Raw genomic sequence first — 9,076 nt, 5'->3', positions numbered from 1 at the left:
TGAGGTGGTGAGCGTCTCTCCCTCCCAATAAGGAACTATAGGCTTGCAAAAACAACCTGACACACATGGAAATACACAAATCCTTTAGTAAATATAAGTATATATAAGTAATAAGTAAAAATAAATAATAAGTAAAAATGGAAATGATAATAATGGAATAGTAGTCTGGGGAAATTCAGCCATTTAAAATTCACTTTTAAATAAAAGTACTGAAAGTGGTGGGTAAGAATTTCTTTGGTGCAGGCAGGCTTAGTTGTTAGCGAAAAGACTACATCTATATATTTTTTTCCTCCCAAAATTGACCACTGCCCCATATAATCTTAAATGAATACTCATGATAGATAATCTGCATAATTTGAGCACATGAATAAGTAAGGTTTTAGGATCTTTTAATGAAGATATTTGTCTTAAGATTGTTAAAATGATAAGAATTTGTATCTTTCAGCCTAAATATAAAAAAGAAATGGCAAGTGATTTACTACATTTTTGGCATATCTTTGCCTTATCTTCATGGAGGTCCTGGACATATCAAGGTACATCTCAACTGCAACTGTTGATATATATTTTAAATAGAACTTCCCTTGACATTGTCTTATATTATCTTGTCCACACACATTTGTACCCTTTGTCGTATGGTTTTGTTTGTCTATTTGTAATATGAAACCAATCTCGAGGTAAAATTCCAACAAATTAGCCTTACAAGCTTCATCTCTAATTTGGTATAAATTATTCAATGTCCAACTATCATGGAAACATTGCCCTCCTGTGGTGAAAAGTAGGATCCTGGCAACCACTATCTACAGTATATTGGCTGGTAAGTAAATACTTCATTGGAGGTTTCTCTTGTCACCTCACTGTTTAAGCAAAGTGTAGCTTGCCTATGATTGGCTATAGTTTCATAACGGTAACAAATTAGAAAATGTGAGATTCAACTATGAGTAGCATGGCATAATGGGTCTGGCAAGAAGTTAAGACAGAGGTGAACAAATACTTTCAGCATTACCATTTAGAGAAGTTTTCATGATCGTGAGAGAGTCCCTGCTGTGTTCATGTTCCTTGCTGTAGGGAAACCACATGCTTTCTATCAAAGGAGGAGTCACTGTCATGCTGATGATTGTGGTAACAAAGCCTAATTTCTAAACACTCCTTGGTTTGTGTGTGTGTGTGTGTGTGTGTGTGTGTAACATAGGAGCCTACCACACCCTCTTTCCAAGGCCATTAAAGTGGAGTTCCCCATTTTACTGTGGCCTATTCCCACTAAAGACCAGCCAGTTGTGCGTGAATAGAGTTCAACAATAGGTGCGGTCCTATTCTGCAATCATGGAGAGGTGTGTCTACTGAGATGCAGAGAGAAAAGAGAAGGTGGCAAGAGGAAGGACAGTCAGAAAACACTGTTTTTTTTTACAGAGGGATAGAGAGAGAGAGGCTCCTCTGTATGCAGTAAGAGAGAAGGAAGACGAGAAAGACATGGGAGGGTTTTTGAGAGTGGTGATGGACCCTCAGGCAATGTAAGAGGAGCCAGGCTGGCCACAGCCAGGAGAGGGGGTAAACAAGACAAATTACCCCAACGTGAGAGAGAGAGAGAGAGGGAGAGAGAGGAAAGGGAGGAGGGAGAAGCTTGGGAGTAGACTAGGGAGTCAGGGGGCGGGCCTGTGACATCACCAAGATTTGAGTAGAATTACTCCACCTTTCCTGACACGCTATTGGTTTAGAGCTGCATCAGTCATTTCACTTCCTCCTTGGCTGTGGCAAGTTCACAGATGAGAGGGCAGGAGGGAGGGGGAGAGGGAGGTACCCTCACACAACGCTCTCTCTCTCTCTCTCTCGCTCTCTCTCGCTGCTTTTCTACAGAAAAGACTGAACTGGGGCTGAAACTGAAACAGGGCTAGACTCGTAAAAGGAGTGCAGTCTCTCGCTCTCCTTCATTCTCACAGTTTCCTGTTTAAGGAGGCCATTTTGTCACTCAGGCTGGAGAAGAGCACAACAAAGTTTGGCATTGTTTTTGTTTTTCTCTCCCTCCGCTGAGAGTTTCCTGAGCAAGTTTGGACTTTCTCCTCTGCAGAACAACTTCTTTGGACAAGAGAGGTGAAGGAGGGGAGGGGTGGAGCAGGAAAACCAGTAGGAGGGTAGTTTTTGCCCTCAGCCTGTCTTTCTTTCATGAGTCTGTCACACACATTGCTCATGCTTGTCATGCCTGGGCAATGAAAGCAGAAGTCTGACAACGGATCACGAACACAGAGAGAGAGAGAGCGCGCACGAAAGAAGGGCAGAAAGGAGGAAAAAACACTGCTTCCTGGATAGGGATCTCTTCCTTGATCCACTGGGAGGGGGTGGACACAGGACACAGAGGAACCGGGACTCCCTGCTTGACTGTGTGTATGTTTGAGTGTGTGTAGTCCAGGGTGTTCACACCCTCACTCTCTCGTTCACTGAGAGTTTGAATGAGTGTGGGGATTTTGTGAACTCTAGACTTTGCACCTGTGTGTGTCTGTGAGTGTGTATGTTGTGAGCTTCAGGCGGCCAGCAGACGGGACCCTAAATGGCCAACGCTAGCCCTCAATGTATGCCCTCAGGGCCCATGGCCCAGGTCTTCTTCCCCCCTGGGGGCCCCTCGCCCCCGGGCTCCGTGGTGATGCAGCAGGGGACCCCAATGTCCATGCCCCCTACCCCTACTCAGGGGGGCTTTCCTGTGGTGGACATGGGGGCAGGGCAAGGCCCTGGCGGGGCTATGATGCCCCCTGGACCTCCCACCCCAGCAGGGGTGTCCTTCATCATCCAGATTGGCCTGACCAGAGAATCTGTCCTGCTGCCCCAGACTGCTGACCTGGCCTATGTTAAACAGATTGCCTGCTCGATTGTTGACACCAAGGTAGGAAGTGTGTGTGTGTGTGTGTGTGTGTGTGTGTGTGTTTGTGCACGTTTGTATTGGGGATGGGGAGTGTCATGTCATGAGTAAAACTGGAAGTATGTTTTTTCCAGGTGGAAGCACTTGCATAATAGCTTAGCTCTTGTGTTTCCGTGAAGGCCCATAACAACCTCTCATATGTGTGCTGGAGCTGTCTCCCAAATGATCACTTTGGGTCGTAAATTTGGCTTTTTTTTCTCTCTAGCTCTCTGTCTATCTCTCTCTTTCTAACTCTCTCTCTCTCTCTCTCTCTCTCTCTCTCTCTCTCTCTCCCTCTCTCTCTCTCTCTCTCTCTCTCTCTCACACACACACACACACACTTTTGTTTACACTGTACCTTTCTCATAGGTGTTAAATGAAAGGTTTTGAACATGCAGGTACACAAAGTACCACACAGCTGTGGCAGATTTTGAGGCAATGTACAAAACTTTGTCACCTTTAGCTCCGCTCTAATTAGAGCAATTACCATTGTTCCTCACACAGTTGGAAGAGAACACTGTGTTCAATTAGGCTTTGTTATGCCACATCTAATACAGCAGACTGGTAGAGGGATGTTTGATGGGCTGAGTATTTGAGACAAGGGCCACAGTATGTTTCATCTGGCTGCTCACTCATGGGGAAGCAGGTGTGTGTTGTATATGAAAGACATGTATTAAGAGGTTTTAACACAGGAAATATAGTTCAGTAATTGTGGGCCTGTACACTTACTGTCATGTATATCACCTTATCAAGAAGCGGAAAAACAAGCAAGTGTGTCTCAAAACTTGCAGATAAACAAAAAGAAATCAGAAAATCTTATTTGACTATCTGAACTCCATCAGTTTGATTAACACCAATCTGAGTACTGTCTGCGAATGTGAAGCCAACTGGCAAACTTTCAGGAGCAAACTTGGATGCTGATCTAAGCTGTGATGAACAGATGGAGAAAGCTGTTCTGTGTAATGAGTTTCATTTTTTGTAAAGTTTCACATCTCAATTTCTAAGATCATTGCGATTTTATCTCTCAGCTGTCTGTAAAAAGCCACCCATGCCTGTGACTTTTCTCACTTCATTTTGGTCAGTAGTGCCTCTCACTTCTCCTTATAGTATAGCTTTTACTTTTCATGCCAAACGGCTAGATCACATGTTTAGTGTTTTCGTTGATTGATTTATTGTTTTAGAAATGATTTTAAGATTTTACTGATCGCTTTTAAGAAGTGTCTCTGTCTGGCCCCTGGATATGTCACAGACCTTTTAATCTTGTATGAACTGGAGTGAACCTGAAGGGTCCTTTTGGCCTGTCCTTAATTTAGCAATTAGCTGTCCAAAGATCTTTTCAACCCCTTTTGAAAGCATACTTTTACAGGCTGGACTTCTTACAATGTTTCTAATGTTGTTCTACCTGCTCTTCTACAATTTTGAGCCTTTCTTTCTTCTTCATTTATGATGCTTTCACTCTATTTTTGTTTATTGAGATTTATCTTTTCTACACATTGTAAACAGTCTGTACATTCAATACTCTGTAAACGTTTTAAAAGTAATGTTCATTATCATTTTTTATAGCTTCTTAGTAGCAGCAGCATTACATTTAGACTTACTAAAGAAATTAGACTGTGGTATTTGAATATGCTCCGTATTAGCATTTTAACATTACTAAATCATTACCACATTAATTTTGAAACATTAGTATAATTACCATATAGAAACGAGACCATCGCTGAGAAGGTTGGCAGCTTCTACCAGCCTCTACACTGCGTTTTACATTGTGTGCTGCCAGGTCGGATTTTGTGGGAAGTCTGCCGGATTGCTTTACGGCACAAAGGGAGATGGATCCACAAAACTGGAGGAGGGCCAATGTTCTTCCAGCGCAAATGGAGCTAAAACTTTCAGAGTTTCTCGCAATGGTAGATGGTGGAACGAGTGAAAGGCCTATGGGAATCATCACTTCCAACATGTCTATCGTCTTCAGTAAAGCGAAAGAGAAAACCTCTTCAAAACAAACGCATGCTGAGATGTTGGGGAGGGGGAGAGGGGAGTAGCAACATCCTCTTTGCAACAGGAAGCAACAGGTTTTATGGGAAATCACCAGCACTAACAATACCATGGGTGTGAAATGGAGGCTACCAATCGTCATGACCATGGTCTCATTTTGTTTACAGTAATAATACAAAGGTATCAATGACATTTTGATGTTTAAACATGCTACACATAGAACCTTTAAATTCTGCCTACAGCATGCAGAATTGGAGTATTGGACCTACATTGCAAAGGCTCTATTCATAATGCTAATAATTCTATCAATTATTTAGGGGTGGCTTAACTTTACAATGACCATTTTGAACCACATACAGTAGAAAACACATACAGTAGATAACATAATCCTTAAATCAGGTGGTAATTTGAGTCAGCCGTGGGTTTTTATCAGCCAATTAGGCTGAGAGGCGATTAGATTAGCAGATTTCCACAGCCTGTTCACCGGAGCCAGGCCGCAGCAGAGCTGCTTTGTGAGACTCTCCACACTGGCAACTCTTCCAGGAAATACTGGTAGCTATCTCCAGCCTACCTACTCTCCACACTGCTCTCACTACTAATCTGTCTTTGTGAACAGCTCGTTCTCTCCCCTCATGTCCCTCTTGGGGGTTGTGCTGTATGTATTTTGTTTAATTCAGTGATGGTCGAGATAATTCAGCAATGTTGTGCATGTAAGACAGGGCATGGATTTTTGGGTTGTGTATTTTCTGAGTGAATTAGCTTATGCATGTTAGTCAGCAACAAGTTACTTTATGGTACAAGTTACCTTCACTCGCATCGGTGGACAAGCAGGCGACAAGATACTCAGAGCCAGGTCTTTCTCAACTCTTGCTAGACTAGTCCTAAGTTCCCTAACTCACAGAGCATGCCTACACACACACACCCACACACCCATGCACACACACACACACACACACACCTACACACACACACACACACACACACACACACACACACACACACACACACACACACACACTTACTCTACACAGCAATCCTAAAATCCCCTAAATACAAAGCTCCTGCCCTGCCAGGATATTGCTTTAGTTAAGAGATTGGACAATAGACAGCTTGTCCTGGCCAGGCCAAGTGTGTGAGATATATGTGAGTGAGAATGCGTGCGCATGCATGAATGCTTACACTGGTGTGTATAGGGGTAATTAAGGCGGTTTGGTACCTCACACCCCCACCCTCGCTCGTCTCTCCCATCCCAGAAAGGGTGAGTCACCAGTTCTGTTTATTCACAGGCTCCCTCCTTGTGTTCCATGGACACGTTTTTCCATTCACTTCTCTGTGGAGGAGCACACTCTCCCAACACCAACCCTGAGTTTGTGGCCTCCCCCGGCTCTAGTCTGTAGTCTCTCCCTATCCCAGCCTTAACCCCGGCCCCTCGGGCCCAAGCCAACACTTCAGTACCATATCTAGTCCAGACCCCATGCAGTGCCAGCTATAAGTCCCCACACCTTGCTAAAGCCCAGCCTGACTCTGCACCTAGCCATAGTGCCAGCCGAACTCCCATTCAGCGGGCCGATCTCCAGCCCCCTCCTCCTGCTGGAACAACAACTAATAGTGCGGCCTGGAAACCAGAGGTCCGTGTCCGTTCAACCATGCTCTGATTTATTCACTCCTTTGTAGGACAGGCTGCATTCCCTTTTCACTGCTCCCCCCCTTGTTTTCCCCTTTGCCTTTATTTCTCTATATTCCTCTCCTTTATTTACTTGTTTCCTCAGCTTTTGCCTCTTGGAAAATTCCCCATTATTTCTGACTAGTCAGCAGCTAGCTCTTAAGAAAATGAAGACTTAGTTGATTTATCACTTTAAATGATTTTTTGTTGTTGTATGAGCTATTTCCTGTTAAATTGTAAACACATGTGGCATCACAACAGTATTTACAAATATGTGTTGGTCTTTGAAACACTAAAAAGTCACTAAACACTGGATTTAAACGGGTCGTTTTGCATTATTATATTCCATTATAATGTGGGAAAGGCAGTTGTTGATTCAGCAACACTTCACTTAGTTGACAAAACATATGTCTATTAGTCAATAAATAATTTCTTGGTCTTGGATTCTCAATCCACTCCCCCTATCTTCATAACATTTCTTAAAATGTCTCCTTCCCACTTTTCTTTTCCTCTCCTCTCCTCTCCTCTCCTCTCCTCTCCTCTCCTCTCCTCTCCTCTCCTCTCCTCTCTCCTCTCCTCTTCCATTTTTCTCCATGTTAACAGTAGAAGGCAGGTCAGCCATCCATTGTCCCTGGGATAAAAAGGTAATGACGCTTGTTTCCTCTAACTGTCTGCAGGAGAACTACCTCCTACTCCTCCTACTCCCTTGCCTTTTCCTCCTCCCTCTCTTCCTCCTCTTTGGATCCTGCGCTTCCTTCGACTCTCCTTATCCACTCATCTCTCATCTCTTCCTCCTTATCTGCCACCTCCTCTCACGCTCTACCTCCTCTTCCTAAATGCATCCTGCCTCCTGCTCATCTCCTGCGGATCTGCCTCCATTCCCTTCCCTGTTCCTCTCGGCTTTTCTTCAGGGTGCCCATCTTGAAACATGCTTCAGGTGGGTGGAGAAATAGGGGGAATTCAGTACTCCCTACTGGCTGAGCCTCCCTACTGTTTCTGCCTGGTTCATTGTTCCAGCCGGGACAACAGAGGCTTGGAGGACTCACACTCTCTAGGAGGTGATGAGTCAAAATCATGAACACAAATCCTACCCCTCCTATTGGTCAACTTGAGTCAGATTCATTCAGCATAGTCACATATTCTTGTCCAGTGGATATTTGCCAGTGGTGACAGCACGCAAGCTGTAGGATTATGAAAGGGGCTGCAGTACAGTACAGTACAGTCCAGTACAGTACAGTACAGTACAGTGAACGCTCAGGTCTGGCTTTGTATTTCCCTTGGCCCAGTCTGCCAATAGGTGTGGCTGCTTAACGGTTCCTCTCTATTATTTTAACGCTAATAGCATGTGAGACTTCTTTATTAATGAGATGCGCAACGATGTGTGTTGAAATCACTGGGTGTGTTACAGCTTGTGTGTGTAAGTGTGAAAACAAGTGAGTGCATGTCTCTGTGTGTGTGTGGGACCTGTTGAGTCCAGTTCATTCATTAATTACGACAGGTTATTGTTGACGTATTGATATGTCTGCAGTCTAATGTGATGAGTTACCACACATTCAACACTCAGTGAGCTGCGTTACAGCCAGCAGTGGCTGCACAGGATGCACACTGCCATTAATTCATTTGTTTTGTTGAAATTGTAGCACTTTCCATCATTCACAATAGGCCAGTGAGTAACATTATCAGCTCTTTTCAGCAGGGGCACCTAAGATTTCTTTATCCTGTAACAAGAAGCTCTCTGGCTACACTGATTAGAAGCACATAAAGAGGGATGAGGAAGTCAGAGAGCTAATTCTAAGAAAGAAAATTACTAATTGATGGTTAAAAATGCAGGCGATCACAAAGAATTAGAAATATCAGCCACCACACACACACACACACACACACACACGCACACACACACACACACACACACACACACACACACACACACACACACACACACACACAGCTGTGAGTGAGAGCCCCTGCCCTGGCCATTGTTTCCACCTCCGTTTTGGAATGGGCTGTTTCTTTATCTCTCTCCCTGGAGAAGCTGTTTGGCCCTGGGAATGGGATCATACACACCACCTCCTGTTTACCTCACTCTCTTACACACGTATTCCACACACACACACACACACACTGTAGTGTACTGTAACAGTCGCCCCTGATTTCCCAGATAAAGGCCCAGTGTGATAGACAAGGTTGTATTGTTTGTATGAAAACAACACGGTTCCGTGTACAATACTGTTGTAGTGGAGGACTCTGACTTAATTTGGTCTGAATTACAACCTACAGCTAGACTTTCATCCACTGAACTGATCTAATGTCATAGGGTTTGTCTTGGTGCTTGTGTTATTAAAATGCCTCCTGTATGTGTCAAAACCACTGGGCAAATACACACTGCTTATCAGCCCAGACCTTTGTTGGTCAATGAATAAATGCCAGTCAATTAGCAAGACACTGGCAGGTGGACATACATGCAAAAGAACAAACCACGCCTTTATCAGGCCCCATGACATTTGATGACTGAGTAATGATAACACAGTCATTCACCA

General features: G+C 44.0%; 1 protein-coding gene across 2 annotated transcripts in view; it reads left to right on the top strand.

Moving 5' to 3' along the window:
- The first annotated feature begins 1,867 nt into the window (after nt 1-1,867).
- prkd2 (protein kinase D2) overlaps nt 1,868-9,076 on the top strand; it is a 31,029-nt gene continuing 23,820 nt past the window's right edge. For both annotated transcript variants that reach the window (XM_071912128.2, XM_071912127.2), the window contains exon 1: nt 1,868-2,869. In XM_071912128.2, coding sequence (XP_071768229.2) covers nt 2,540-2,869 — 330 coding nt within the window. In that variant the 5' untranslated portion in view covers nt 1,868-2,539. The remainder of the gene's footprint in view (nt 2,870-9,076) is intronic.

Source organism: Centroberyx gerrardi, chromosome 6 (genome assembly GCF_048128805.1).
Source record: "Centroberyx gerrardi isolate f3 chromosome 6, fCenGer3.hap1.cur.20231027, whole genome shotgun sequence".
In the NCBI taxonomy this organism is placed as follows: Eukaryota; Metazoa; Chordata; class Actinopteri; order Beryciformes; family Berycidae; genus Centroberyx; species Centroberyx gerrardi.
This window is presented reverse-complemented; position numbering and strand designations above follow the sequence as displayed.